The sequence below is a fragment of the Ranitomeya variabilis genome, chromosome 5, assembly GCF_051348905.1.
Source record: "Ranitomeya variabilis isolate aRanVar5 chromosome 5, aRanVar5.hap1, whole genome shotgun sequence".
NCBI lineage: Eukaryota > Metazoa > Chordata > Amphibia > Anura > Dendrobatidae > Ranitomeya > Ranitomeya variabilis.
In genome coordinates this window covers 336308928-336323313 of record NC_135236.1, presented here as the reverse complement: position 1 = coordinate 336323313, position 14386 = coordinate 336308928, and the positions used below count along the sequence as shown (strand labels likewise).

The window sequence follows — 14386 nt, the reverse complement described above, 5'->3', positions numbered from 1 at the left end:
GGCGTCACGTTGCATTTGCAGAGCCCCTGATGTACCCAAACAGTACAAACCCCCCACAAGTGACCCCATATTGGAAACTAGACCCCCCAAGGAACTTATCTAGATGTGTTGTGAGAACTTTGAACCCCCAAGTGTTTCACTACAGTTTATAACGCAGAGCCGTGAAAATAAAAATTCTTTTTTTTTTTTTTCACAAAAATGATTTTTAGCCCCCAGTTTTGTATTTTCACAAGGGTATCAGGATAAATTGGACCCCAAAAGTTGTTGTCCAATTTGTCCTGAGTACGCTGATACCCCATATGTGGGGGGGGGGGGGGGAACCACTGTTTGGGCACACGGGAGAGCTCTGAAGGGAAGGAGCACTGTTTTTCTTTTTCAACGCAGAATTGGCTGGAATTCAGATCGGATGCCATGTCCCGTTTGGAGAGCCCCTGATGTGCCTAAACAGTGGAAACCCCCCAATTATAACTGAAACCCTAATCCAAACACACCCCTTACCCTAATCCCAACAGTAACCCTAACCACTCCTCTAACCCAGACACACCCAACCCTATTCCCAACCGTAAATGTAATCCAAACCCTAACCCTATCTTTAGCCCCAACCCTAACTGTAGCCCCAACCCTAGCCCCCACCCTAGCCCTAACCCGAGCAATAACCCTAGCCCTATCACTAGCCCTAACACTAGCCGTAACACTAGCCGTAAGACTAGCCCTAACCCTAGCCCCAACCCTAGCCCTAACCCTAACCCAACCCTAGCCCTAACCCTAGCCCCAACCCTAGCCCCAACCCTAACCCTTGCCCTAACCCTAGCCCTAACCCTAGCTCTAACCCTAGCCCTAACTCTAGTCCTAACTCTAGTCCTAACTGTAGCCCTAACCCTAACCCTAATGGGAAAATGGAAATAAATACATTTTTTAATTTTTTAATTTTTCCCTAACTAAGGGGGTGATGAAGGGGGGTTTGATTTACTTTTATAGCAGGTTTTTTAGCGGATTTTTATGATTGGCAGCCGTCACACACTGAAAGATGCTTTTCATTGCAAAAAATATTTTTTGCGTTACCACATTTTGAGAGCTGTAATTTTTCCATATTTGAGTCCACAGAGTCATGTGAGATCTTGTTTTTTGTGGGACGAGTTGACGTTTTTATTGGTAACATTTTCGGACACGTGACATTTTTTGATCGCTTTTTATTCCGATTTTTGTGAGGCAGAGTGATCAAAAACCAGCTATTCATGAATTTCTTTTGGGGGAGGCGTTTATACCGTTCCGCGTTTGGTAAAATTGATAAAGCAGTTTTATTCGTCGGGTCAGTACGATTACAGCGATATCTCATTTATATCATTTTTTTTATGTTTTGGCGCTTTTATACGATAAAAACTATTTTATAGAAAAAATAATTATTTTGGTATCGCTTTATTCTCAGGACTATAACTTTTTTATTTTTTTGCTGATGATGCTGTATGGCGGCTCTTTTTTTGCGGGACAAGATGACGTTTTCAGCGGTACCATGGTTATTTATATCAGTCTTTTTGATCGCGTGTTATTCCACTTTTTGTTCGGCGGTATGATAATAAAGCGTTGTTTTTTGCCTCGTTTTTTTTTTTTTTTTTCCTTACGGTGTTTACTGAAGGGGTTAACTAGTGGGGCAGTTTTATAGGTTGGGTCGTTACGGACGCGGCGATACTGAATATGTGTACTTTTATTGTTTTTTTTATTTTATTTAGCAAAAGAAATGTATTTATGGGAATAATATTTTTTTTTTTTTCTTTATTTAGGATATTTTTTTTATTTATTTTTTTACACATGTGGGGATTTTTTTTTTAACTTTTTTACTTTGTCCCGGGGGGGACATCACAGATCGATGATCTGATAGTGTGCACAGCACTCTGTCAGATCACCGATCTCACTTACATCGGTGCAGGCTTACCAGCGTCTGCTCTGAGCAGACACTCGGTAAGCCACCTCCCTCCCTGCAGGACCCGGATGCCGCGGCCATCTTGGATCCGGGACCTGCGGCGAGGAGCGAGGTAGGAGACCCTCGGAGCAACGCGATCACATCGCGTTGCTCCGGGGGTCTCAGGGAAGCCCGCAGGGAGCCCCCTCCCTGCGCGATGCTTCCCTATACCGCCGGTACACCGCGATCATGTTTGATCGCGGTGTGCCGGGGGTTAATGTGCCGGGGGCGGTCCGTGACCGCTCCTGGCACATAGTGCCGGATGTCAGCTGCGATATGCAGCTGACACCCGGCCGCGATCGGCTGCGCTCCCCCCGTGAGCGCGGCCGATCGCGTATGACGTACTATCCCGTCGGCGGTCATACGGGCCCACCCCACCTCGACGGGATAGTACGTCAGATGTCAGGAAGGGGTTAAAATAAAGAATTATCATTTATTGCTATTATAGCGCCATTTATTCCACGGTGCTTTACATGTGAAAAGGGGTATATGTAACAAAAACAAGTACAACAATCTTAAACAATACATGTCAGAGGCTGGTACAGGAGGAGAGAGATACGGGGTGAGATGAGGAGGTGGTGTGTGAGTGGGAAATGCTGATCCAAGATAGGGCCAAGTCTGCGATGCCAAGAGATGAGAGAATCTGTAGCAAGAGGGAATGGTCCACTGTGTTGAAGGCAGGGGACAGGTCCAGGAGAAGGAGGACAGAGTAGTGGGTGTTTGATGACTTTAGTCAGGGCAGTTTCGGTGTAATGATGCAGTCGGAAGCCAGATTGTAAGCAGTTGAAGAGGGAATGGGAGGAGAGGTGGGAGGACAGTTCAAAATAAACGTGTTGTTCCAGTAGTTTTAAGTCTTAGGCGAAAAATTATATGGGGCGAAACAGAGAGGTATGGGTCAAGGGAGGGCTTTTTGAGAATGGAAGTGATTGAGGCATGTTTGAAGCATGAGGGGAAGGCACCAATTGTTTAGTGACAGGTTGAAGAGATGGGTTAGGGTTGGGATTAAAACTGTGGTGAGGTTTGGTATGAGGTGGGACGGGATCGGGTCAAGTGCACAAGTGGAGAGATGTTATATGGAGAGGAGAGAGGAAAATCTTCCGCAATGTTGAAGAAGCTGGTTTTGGAGGAGGGCTGCTGAGTAGCAAAGAGGAGGGGCTGTGGGGACTTTAGGCAAAAGCTTTGTCTGATGTTATCAATCTTTTGCTTGAAGAATGAGGCAAAGTCTTCAGCTGAGATGAGACGAGAGGGAGGGGGTGCTGAGGGACGAAGGAGAGAATTGAAACTGTTGAATAGCTGCTTAGGGTTGTGAGACAGGGAGGATATGAGAGATAAGTAGGTTTGCTTTGCTGCAGTGAGTGTGGACTTAAAAATGGTGAGGGACTGTTTAAATGCGATTAAGTGCTCGTTGGAAAGGGATCTTTTCCATCTCCGCTCAGCAACCCTAGAAGTCCGTCTCAGTTCTTTAGTCAGGCTGGTGTGTCAGAGTTACCTGTTAATTGTGCGAGCTTTGGTATGTGTGAGGAGACAACCAATTTGAGAGCTGCAGCTGTTGTGGTGTTATATTGAGCGACAGCAGCATTTGCATTGTCTGAGGAAATTATGTCTGCAAGAGAGAAAAGGGAATCGGAGAGTGAGTGTAGAAGTAGATTTCTGTAGGGTGTGAAAGTTTGTGGTGTGGGGATTGTGCACCTGGAGAGGAGAGGGAAGAGAATGTAAGTAGGTTGTGGTCAGAAAGAGGTTGTGGTTGAGTTAGAGAGGTAAGATAGGGAACAGAGGCAGGTGAAGATTAGGTCCAGTGAGTGGCCATCTTTGTGAATGGCTGTGGAGAACCATTGAGTGCGACCGAAGAAAGAAGTGGGAGATAGAAGCTTAGAGACAGCTGAGTGGGAGGTGTCAATGGGGATGCTGAAGCCACCCATGACGATAGTGGGGATATCAGTGGAAAGGAAATTAAGTAGCCAGGTGGTGAAGTGGTCGAAGAAGGTGGTGGCTGGCCCTGGGCTTTGGTGGTAGATGACCGCCAGCTGGAGGTTTGAAGGGGACTAGATGCGCATACAGTACACCTCAAAAAAAGGGAGAGTAACGGAGGGTGGAATTTGGGTGAAGGAGCAGTTATCTGACAGGAGAAAACCAACTCCTCCACCATGCTTGCTGCTGGGGTGTAGGGTTTGGGAACAATGGAATCCACCATTAGAAAGTGCAGCTGGAGAGGCTGTGTCAGAGTGGGTGAGCCAGGTTTCAGTGATGCTAAGGAAGGAAAGTTTGTTAGTAATGAAAAGATCATGGATGTATGATAGTTTGTTGCAGACAGAGCACGCGTTCCATAGAGTTCCTGTAAGAGTGGGTATAAGGTTAGAAAGGTTGCAGAAATGTGTGATGCATCGTGGATGGGAGGTAGAAATGACTGGGGATGTGGTAAGGAGAAACCAGGATTTGGAGTGTTGAGGAGCGGAGAAAGCGTTAGTAAGTGGGGGCAGGAGAGGGTATGAGATGGCTGTCTGTGTTTGGACATAATTTGGTGATATGTAATCACTACACACATTTGTGTGAAAACTAACGTTACTACTGCATTATAAAAAAAAACTTATTTACAATTAGGTGAATAATGAAATCAAACAAAATAATTTGTGCAGCAAGTTCTAATTAGCTGATATTGAAATGACTTACTTGAGAACTGCAATTGCTTGAACAGTAATAGCCCTTTTGTCCTTGGTCCCCATGTAAGAAAATATGTTGGGTTTAACCCTGTCTCAAAATGAAACAAGACAAAACAAATATTCAATCTTACTCTTTAGGTACCGGACATTCCATGTTGCCATAAATTTGATCAAAACGCTTACATATGAATTGGAAGATACCCTGTTGACGTTTCAGTCGATTATAGAAAAGTATGACATTAAATACTCATTAACATGAAAAATTATCAAGGTCAGTTCAATTGAATCCCTAATTGTGATGTAGATTAGTAATTATAATCATTTAAATGTGTCTCAATAGTCAGCATTCAAAGCTTTTAGAAAATAAATCACACTGGGAAGGGGCACAAGACAAGGCTGCCCCTCGTCACCCCTCCTTTTTAGCCTGGTAACTGAACCACTGGCATGTAGGTTGAGGGTTTCTGGTGAGATTACTGGTTTTACATGTGGATCTAATGAAAAGAGTATCTCTTTATATGCAGACAATATGATCTTGTTTCTGGGCGATATAGAATCTGCTCTTCAACTGGCCATAAATAATGTTAAAGTCTTTGGCAAATAGTCCAGCTTCCTAATAAATTAGGATAAATCTGTCCTATTACATCTTGGCCCATTACCATCATCACTCAAAGTTGGGTTGAACCAATTACAGATTTTTACCAAATTTAAATACTTAAAAGATCACGATGAGTGCTAGGGCAGACAAATTCATAGAGCTTAACTTACGTCTGCTTACTGGTAAATTTCGGAGTAAAATAGATGCATGGTGCAATCTTTTCCCCATCAATTATTAGTAGAGGTAGCCTAATTAAAAAGGTACTCATGCTACAGTTATATGTATTGCATAACTTCCTAGTGTGGATTCACATGAAATCATTTCATAAAATACAATCTCTTTTTAGGGAACTTCTATGGAAGAAAAAACACCCGAGTATTAAATTAGAGACACTTCGCCGGGATAAAGATATGGAAGGGTTGGCAATTCCAGACCCATGGATGTATTACATTGATTATAATTTGCAACACTTTCACAAGTGGGCTCAGAAAGATAGTATCGGCAAATCAAAGGGTTTGATCTTACAGGAATCCATTTGGAGCTCCACACAAAGTGTTTTAGAAATAAGATTACCACCAGGTGGTAGTTTTATATCCTCCTCTGTAGCCATGTGTAAGGTATGGTACTGGGGGGAAAGGTTTTACCAAATTCAATCCAATCTGGAATAACCCCTTCTTACCTGAAATCTTTAAAATTAAAAAACTTCACACATTGTGGAAAACCTTAAGCAGTTTTTTCAAGATAATGTCTTTAACCCCTTCACGACATACGCCGTACATATGTGTCTCTCCCTTTGATGTGGGCTCTGGCACAGAGCTCACATCTTTCCCAGCACGTCAGCTGTTTTAAACAGCCGACATGTGCCTCTAACAGCCGCAGGTGGAATCGCGATCAATCTCTGACAGCAGCATTTAATGTGATCACACCGGAAGTGTGACACTAATACCGCTCATCGGCACCCATGTTACATGACCGTGGGTCATCTATGGGTTGGCATGACAACCCAGGGTCTGCAGGATACCCCTGTGTTTGTCATTGCTGGATTGCTATGAGCACTGCCCAGCGGTTGGCGCTCATAGCAATTGAGCATTTCTGCTACACACACGCAATGTAATCATCACCTGTGTGTAGCAGAGGCGAACAGATTATCGCAGCTTTTAGTCTTCCATGGAGACAATTGAAGCAAGTGAAAAGTAAAAAAAAAAATGTTTTTAAAAAGATCTAAAAAAAATATAAAAGTTTAAATCACCCCCCCCCCCAATGCTTTCTATTCTCCATCCTCTTACACTTATAGGCCTTGAGAAAAAGGAGAAAGGAAGGAATAATCGAATTAAAGAACCTATGAAAGCAAAGTTAATAAGAATCAACTCTTTGTTAGATGGATGGATATGGCCAGACTCAACGACTAGTTAATACTAATTCCTGTTGCTTTATTGTTATTTTTGATTTATTGACATCTAGATATACAAATACTATGATTGGTGTGAACTAATCTGGAACTATGTCATTATCCTATGTTACTGTTTTCTCTTCCTGTTTGGATAAAGAAAGCGGAAAACTGTATGTAAAGTGGTTTTGTTTAATAAAATTAATCTGATTCAGAAAATAAATTACTCCAATCCTGAAAAAGTACAGACCTTAGAAATCTGGAAAGCACATTAATGGCATCCATTGTGTCCTTGTTTTCTTTGTACAGCACAAAATGGCAAAAGCTGCCCCTGGATTTTGGCCAAGAATGTTTACGTGGATCTTAAAATAGAAGGAAAAAAATAATGCAAGATAGTAAATAATCGTTATGTCAGAAATGCATGTTGGCCTTTAGTGAGCAGTACTGTAATGTAGACAAAAATAAGATCACATATAAAACAAAAGGACCTATTAAGTACACAAAATAATATACAGAATTTGCAGAATTTGTTGACAAAGAAAAAGGTATTGTTTTTATATAACCAGTTAATAATGTGTGTTGGCATTTCCAGTTTTTATTCAGGGGCATGAAATGCTAGCTTTGCTTACCTGAAGGTGTTCTGACCTCTGTCCAAGTGTATAGCATTAAGAGCACAAGAAAGTAATGTTTAAATTCTACTTCTATTAAATGTTTTTTTTGGGGGCGGACATGCAAAGAGAACTATGGCTGCATGGTCATTCCACTTTTTAGAGAACAATGGCATCCAGCAAATGCGTGGCAGGTCGCAATGGTCTTAGAAGCAGGAACAGGCTGTGAGAAAATGAACCCTTTCTAAAAGTATCAGGAATTTTGTTCTGAAGGCATCCTATTGGAGTTATCTGTATTTTACCTAAACATATCTTTGCCTTATGAGATTAGAAATTAAGAAGATCTCATTTTCAGACTAGGACAAACGTGTTGATCTATTAAACCACATTTAAAGGGGCTGTTCAATGAAAATGTTCATAGTATAAGTTGTTATCTGAGAAAGCTCGGGAGCTCGAAACATACCGTATATGTTCGACTCCCTGTGGCTGCATGTCTTGTGGCTGTTCAACAGCCGCAACATATGTGGGGATTGCCTGTTTGTTAGACCATCCCTGCATGTGTTGTGGATGTCGAACAGCCGCGAGACATGCAGCCGTGGAGACTCAAACATATTGTTCGAGCACACCAAAGTCACTCACTTGAGCATGCTCGGATAACACCTTATCCGAGCACGTTCGCTCATGACTCGTGATAACTTAATGATCGGTGGGCGTCCCATTGTTGGGACCGGCTCTGTTCGGTAAAATGAATATTAATTATTTTTTATTCCTAATGGGAAACTTTTAACCTGATTAAAAAATAATGTGGCAGGTTGGATAACCAACCACACCTCATTCATTCTCTATGGTACTGCTTAAAAAAGCATAGAGAACTAATTTAGCAGCAATCAAGCATGGCACTCCATTATAAGGGGGATAAAAATTCCCCATTTTGCAGGTGCCACCGGTCATACTCCTACTGGTCATCAAGTTATCACCTGTCCTTCAGATAGATGATAAAGGGGTTATCCAGTGAAAACAAGTTAAGACAAGCACAGTATCGCTTCTACCAATTAAAAAAGATGCATGCTGCATTCACAGCAGAAAATCCAAAATGATGTGATGTGAGCTGACAAGATGAATGCAAACCGTGCTTCTTGCACAATGCAAATCTCCTAGTAAAGTCTCAACAAGTATATATTTTGGTGATGGTTCCATGCAGGTAACAAAAAATGATTATTTTTCTAAGTGTAGGTGCACACGGTCAGTAATTGGCAGCATTTTGGAAGCAGCACATGTCCGCTACGTCCAAAGCGCTGTTGGCTTTTGAACGCATGTGATTCCCCATGTGTTCATTGATCCGTGTGGAATCACCGCATCCTATACATTGTACGGGTGGTATTTATCTTGCAGGGGACTCACGGCTCCGCAAGATAAATTGACATGCTGCGGTCTGGAAAGACACGCCGCATGTCCACCTCTGCAGGTAAGCTGCGGGTGTCATTGCACGCATAGTGGACATGCATCCACTGTGCTGTAACATCTGGACGCTAAAGATGTACACAGCGTTCAACCCGCAGCGTTTACTGACTGTGTGCACCTACCCTAAAAGTTTTAACTGGGTGACAGAAAAAAACAACAAAACACCATAGATTCAAAAGTAAGCACAAAACATAAAACTATTGTTCCTGGATGAGCAAAGGCAAATGTGACCAGACCTTAGAAGCTTAACTCCCAGAAGCTCATTTTTTACCCTAAACTTTTAGGGTACATAACCATTAGAGGTGTTCCTTTATTATGTGACCTACACTAAAATGAGCTAGATAATCACATGGTGGTCAGTACAAAACATTTGAAGTAGAAGACATGCATATCACAAATGCAAGACTTCTTCATTTTCCAAAGAATGATAGCAAATATATTTATCAATGGGGGGCAATGATGGAATTTAGATTAAAAAATGCACCACTACTTATTGGCATGCAAAACACTTCATGCTTAAGGCATGCAGTCATATCATACAATCGTATGGTCTTGCCGATTGCAAATTCGGGTACTACGCAATAGCAGGACATTGAAAAGGCTGTACTGCGAAACGAGCTAAAAAATGTGGCAAAAGAACACTTGTATATCACCAATTACATACAATAAATTCCTACAAAAATGTAGAGGCATGTACATTGTAATAAAAACAAGGGAAATACAAAAACAGATTGAAATGCACCAAGCACAGAGATGAAAAAGTGCTAGTTTACATTTACAGACCCTGAGGGTCATGTTACATAACAAAAGAACAACTTTGCAACTATTTTATTTTATTTTTTCTTTTACTGTTTTAAGGCATCTGAAAATGAAAGAAAACGAAGACATTTTTAAAATAGTCCTGACTTTAAAATATAATACCATTTTCACATACAGTTTCTACGCTGATCTTTGTGACTCCATTGAACAGACTGAAAAGTTGTGGAAAAACAAAAAAGATTACATACAAGGGCTCATTCACCAGTCATTGATTTTTCTCATATTAAAAAATGGACCAAGTTTCATAAATGTATTCTTTTTTTATCAGAGTTTGGTCAGAGCTTCATCAGTTTTTCACGGTTGAAAAAAACCAAAACGATAGACAAAGAGTTGCACTGGCGAGTTTGATCCAACACTCTGATCTATATCGGACAAGTCTCCTTGCTTTTGCTTGAACCATTTGGTCAGAGAAAGATTCAGACATGTGAATTAGACCATAGAATATCATAGGCACGCGTGAAAAACCTGATAGCATGCATACAAAAAAAATTACTTGTAAAGGAGCCCTAACTTGTATATTATTAATTGAAATCTTAACTTATTCTTGGCATACCAGTCAAGGAGGTGCTCCTAAAAAATGACTGACCGCTTCCCTGTACAAGTGTGCGTGCAGAAATACCAGTCAATGATTAGCAGATACTTCAATTAATACAATTACAATACTGAATTTTTTCTCATAAATCTACATCTCAACATGTTGAGCTCTCCTGCCAGCTCAAATTGCATATTAAATATGATTTTATTAATCTCTGCCAAAAAGCTGCTACCAAAGTAAACAGCAAAATAAAAAAAATCATGCATAAAGAAGTATAGGTGTTCATAACAATTAGAAAGATTTACTTCTACACAAGTCAAAACACACATCGAATACTATGTACAATTTTTGTAACCTGTGTATTTAAGGAATCATGCTGAACTGATGACCCCCGATAATACATCTCTACTGCTGGCATTACTCCTGCATTATTACAAAACACCAGTGATTGTCTTTCCGTTGTCTCTAGCATCATGTACTCCCTCTATCTGAAAATGAACCTGTCAAAAACTGAATTCCTTGTGTCTCTGCTCATTCTTCTCGACCTTTCTGCAGCTTTCGACACTGTTGACCACCCTCTCCTACTCTCTAGGCTCCAGTCACTAGGCATTAAGGACACTGCTCTCCTGGTTCTCATCCTATCTTTCTGACCGCTCCTTCAGTGTTTTGTTCGCTGGCTCCACTTCATCTCCTCTTTCTCTTGCTGCCGGGGTACCTCAGGGCTCAGTCCTTGGCCCCCTCTTCTCTCTCTCTCTACACGGCCCCAATTGGACAGACCATCAGCAGATTTGGCTTTCAGTACCATCTTTATGCTGATGACACACAACTATACACATCATCCCCTGACCTTACTCCCGCTGTACTACAGAACGTCAATGACTGTCTGTCCGTAGTCTCCAACATCATGTCCGCTCTCTATCTGAAACTCAACCTCTCCAAAGCTGAACTTCTTCTGCTCCCACAATCTACTAACCTCCCTAAATCTCACATTTCCCTCTCCGTGGGTGGCACCATAATAACACCCCGGCAGCAGGCGCGCTGTCTGGGTGTTATGTTTGACACCAATCTCTCCTTTACATCCCATATACAATCTCTTGCCCGCTCGTGCCGCTTACACCTAAAAAACATCTCTAGAATCCGCCCTATTCTCACCATGGAAACAACAAAAACCCTCACTGTCGCCTTGATCCACTCCCGCCTGGACTACTGCAACGCTCTATTAATTAGCCTCCCTCTTACACGACTTTCCTCTCTCCAGTCTATCCTTAATGCAGCAGCCAGGGTTGTCTATCTAGCTAATCGGTATTCAGACGTGTCAGCTCTTCGCCAGTCATTACACTGGCTGCCCATTCATTACAGGATACAATTCAAAGTACTTGTTCTCACCCACAAAGCTCTCCACAATGCGGCACCCCCTTACATCTCCTCCCTCATTACTGTCTGCCTAACCGACCGCTGACATCTGCAAATGACTTTCGACTAACCTCTGCACTAATCCGTACCTCCCACTCCAGCCTCCAAGACTTTTCCCACGCTGCGCCAATCCTCTGGAATGCTCTACCCCAAGAAATTAGGACTATCCACAATATGCATTGTTTTAGGTGCTCCCTCAAAACACATCTGTTCAGAGCGGCCTATCACGTTCACTAATCAAAGTCATTTTATGTGGAAGTGTGAATGTGTAGCCAATTCACTATCCCCATCTATCCCCCACTCCCCTCAAGATGGCTGGACCATCATTGTAAATACACACCTGTACTTTGTATCTCCCCCACTTCATTGTAGATTGTAAGCTTTCACGAGCAGGGTTGTCTAATTTTGCTTTAATTATTGTATTGTTAACGTTGTTACTTATGACTTGTGTTTTGAAACTGTTAAACAGTAAAGCGCTGCGGAATATGTTGCCACTATATAAAAGATTATTATTATTTCCTCCCACTACTAACCTACCTATGCCATTTCCGTGTGTGGTACCACCATTACTCCCCAGCAACATGCCCGCTGTCTTGGGGTTATACTTGATTCAGAGCTTTCATTTACCCCCCACATCCGATCACTGGCTCACTCTTGTTATCAGCACCTCAAAAACATTTCTAGAATTCAACCTTTTTTTACTTTTGACTCTGCAAAAACTCTTACTGTTGCTCTTATTCATTCTCATATAGACTATTGTATCTTCCTACTAATCGGTCCCCTTCTTACCAAAGTCTTCCCTCTCCAATCTGTCTTGAATGCTGCAGCAAGGATCATATTCCTCACCAATCGTTACACCGATGCCTCTACCTTGTGCCAGTCATTGCACTGGTTACCCATCCACTCCAGAATTTAATATAAACTTATCATTCTCACTCACAAAGCACTCCATGATTCAGCACCACCCTACATCTCCTCCCTCGTCTCAGTCTACCACCCTACCTGTGCTCTCTGTTCTGCTAATGACCTGAGAATACCATCCACAATAATCAGAACCTCCCACTCCCGTCTCCAAGATTTCTCACATGCTGCACCAATTTTTTGGAATGCATTACCCAGAATAATTTGATTAATCCCCAATATCCACAGTTTTAAGCGTGCCCTAAAAACACATTTCTTCAGACTGGCCTACCGCCTCAACACATTAACCTAACTATCCCTGTGCTGCCCATTCAAAATTTTTACCATAACCAGGTTCCTCCTATCATGTTCTCACATGCTTTATGCATTTAATAGTACTGTGTCTGTACTGTTACATACTTAGGCTGATAACCAGTTCATGCAGATTACATGAACACCCGATTTCTTACATTATGGCTGGTCAGAACAATGAAAGCAATTGTTACCATCCACCTTTTGTGTCTCCCCTTTTCCTCATAGATTGTAAGCTTGCGAGCAGGGCCCTCATTTCTCTTGGTATCTGTTTTGATCTGTGTTTATTATTATGCTGTAATGTCTTTTGGCTGTACAAGTCCCCTCTATAATGCAAAGTGCTGCGGAATATGTTGGCGCTATCAACATTATATTATTATACCATTATTATACCATTATTATTATTAAATAGCTTGGGTGCAAAGGACGGCGATCAAAGTTATTAGGGGAATGGGTTGACAGTAGTACCAAGACAGTACCATGAATGAGCGGACAGTACAGAAGTTATTAATGAGCTTATTTCATCTAGGCATGTAACCATGACAAGGACTCATTCACTTTGTATACAGGAAAGAAGGATCACTATTAGGCCGGGGTCACACTTGCGAGTGTGATGTGAGAAACTCGCTCGTATCTCTTGCATCAATACCTGGGACATTTATTTATATGCAGCTGCACACTCCGGTACCGGGCGCCACCAGCAGTGCCGGGTATTGATGCGCGAGTTTCTCGCATCACACTCGCAAGTGTGACCCCGGCCTTAGAGAGAGGGATTCTCTACTGCAAATGCAGTGAGACTATGGAGCTCACTGCCTCACAAATTCAAGAGGGGCCTCCGGATGCCATCCTCTATATAATATTACAAGTTATGGATACAAGATTTCTGGAGATAGGTTGTTGATCCAGTGATTTATTCTACCATGTTTGGAGTCAGGAAGAAATATTCCTCAACAATGTGTCAATTGGCTAAGGTCTTATCAGGATTCTTGCCTTTCTCTGGATCAACATGGCAGGATTACAGGTTGGATTTGGGTGTCTTTTTCCCCCTCAACCTTACCACCAAGTATGTGACAAAATATCGAGATTCGGTAGCTGCACATTTGCAATGGACAAACCCAGAAACATTTGTCACCACATGCTAGCTTGTCATGAAAATGAGACTAGCCCTAAAATCACCAATAAAAGGTGCCATCTTCTCTTTTACGGTCATCATCAGATCCTAGCAAATTCTCCAGAAATGGAGCTGCATATTCACTAGTGATGACAAGGACACAGGAACAGAACCCACATGATCACCATTAACAGAAAAGGACATCAAGGTGTGCAAATATCTCAGGCCCCTTACTGCGTCATTACATCAAAGGTAAAGATTAAAAGAGAGTTTGTCAGCTTAGAAATTTAAACAGCAAGATGTGCAAATCCTCCACACAATGCAACCACTTTATCTTTTAGGGACTACACTGTAGCGAGAATCTGAGCCCTCAAGTCTTTCTTGCTGGATTTCCTTAATCATAATTTACCTTTATAGTTAAGAAGATTTTAGGCCTTTGATCGCGCTATAAAATAAAATAATTTATAAACTGCAAAGCGGTAACCCCAGGCAATGTCTAGAGAACCTGTATAACCCACCCCACTATGTTTGTTTCATAAAATAAAATGTCTTGACATGATCTCCAAGTGTTAACATATTTTTACACGGAGCAAGTGAGATGCAATTTAAAAGGGTGGTTCATTACTGGACA

The 14386-nt window shown here is 41.8% G+C and overlaps 1 protein-coding gene across 4 annotated transcripts in view; it reads right to left on the bottom strand.

The window, feature by feature from the left end:
• Window positions 1–14386, bottom strand: part of PUS7 (pseudouridine synthase 7) — an 85667-nt gene that overhangs the window by 42046 nt on the left and 29235 nt on the right. For 2 of the 4 annotated variants that reach the window (XM_077264754.1, XM_077264755.1), the window contains exons 6-8: window positions 7226–7243; window positions 6847–6958; window positions 4625–4702 (exon numbers count right to left, since the gene is read on the bottom strand). In XM_077264754.1, coding sequence (XP_077120869.1) covers window positions 4625–4702; window positions 6847–6958; window positions 7226–7243 — 208 coding nt within the window. The remainder of the gene's footprint in view (window positions 1–4624; window positions 4703–6846; window positions 6959–7225; window positions 7244–14386) is intronic. The other 2 variants (XM_077264756.1, XM_077264758.1) reach the window with 1 other exon arrangement.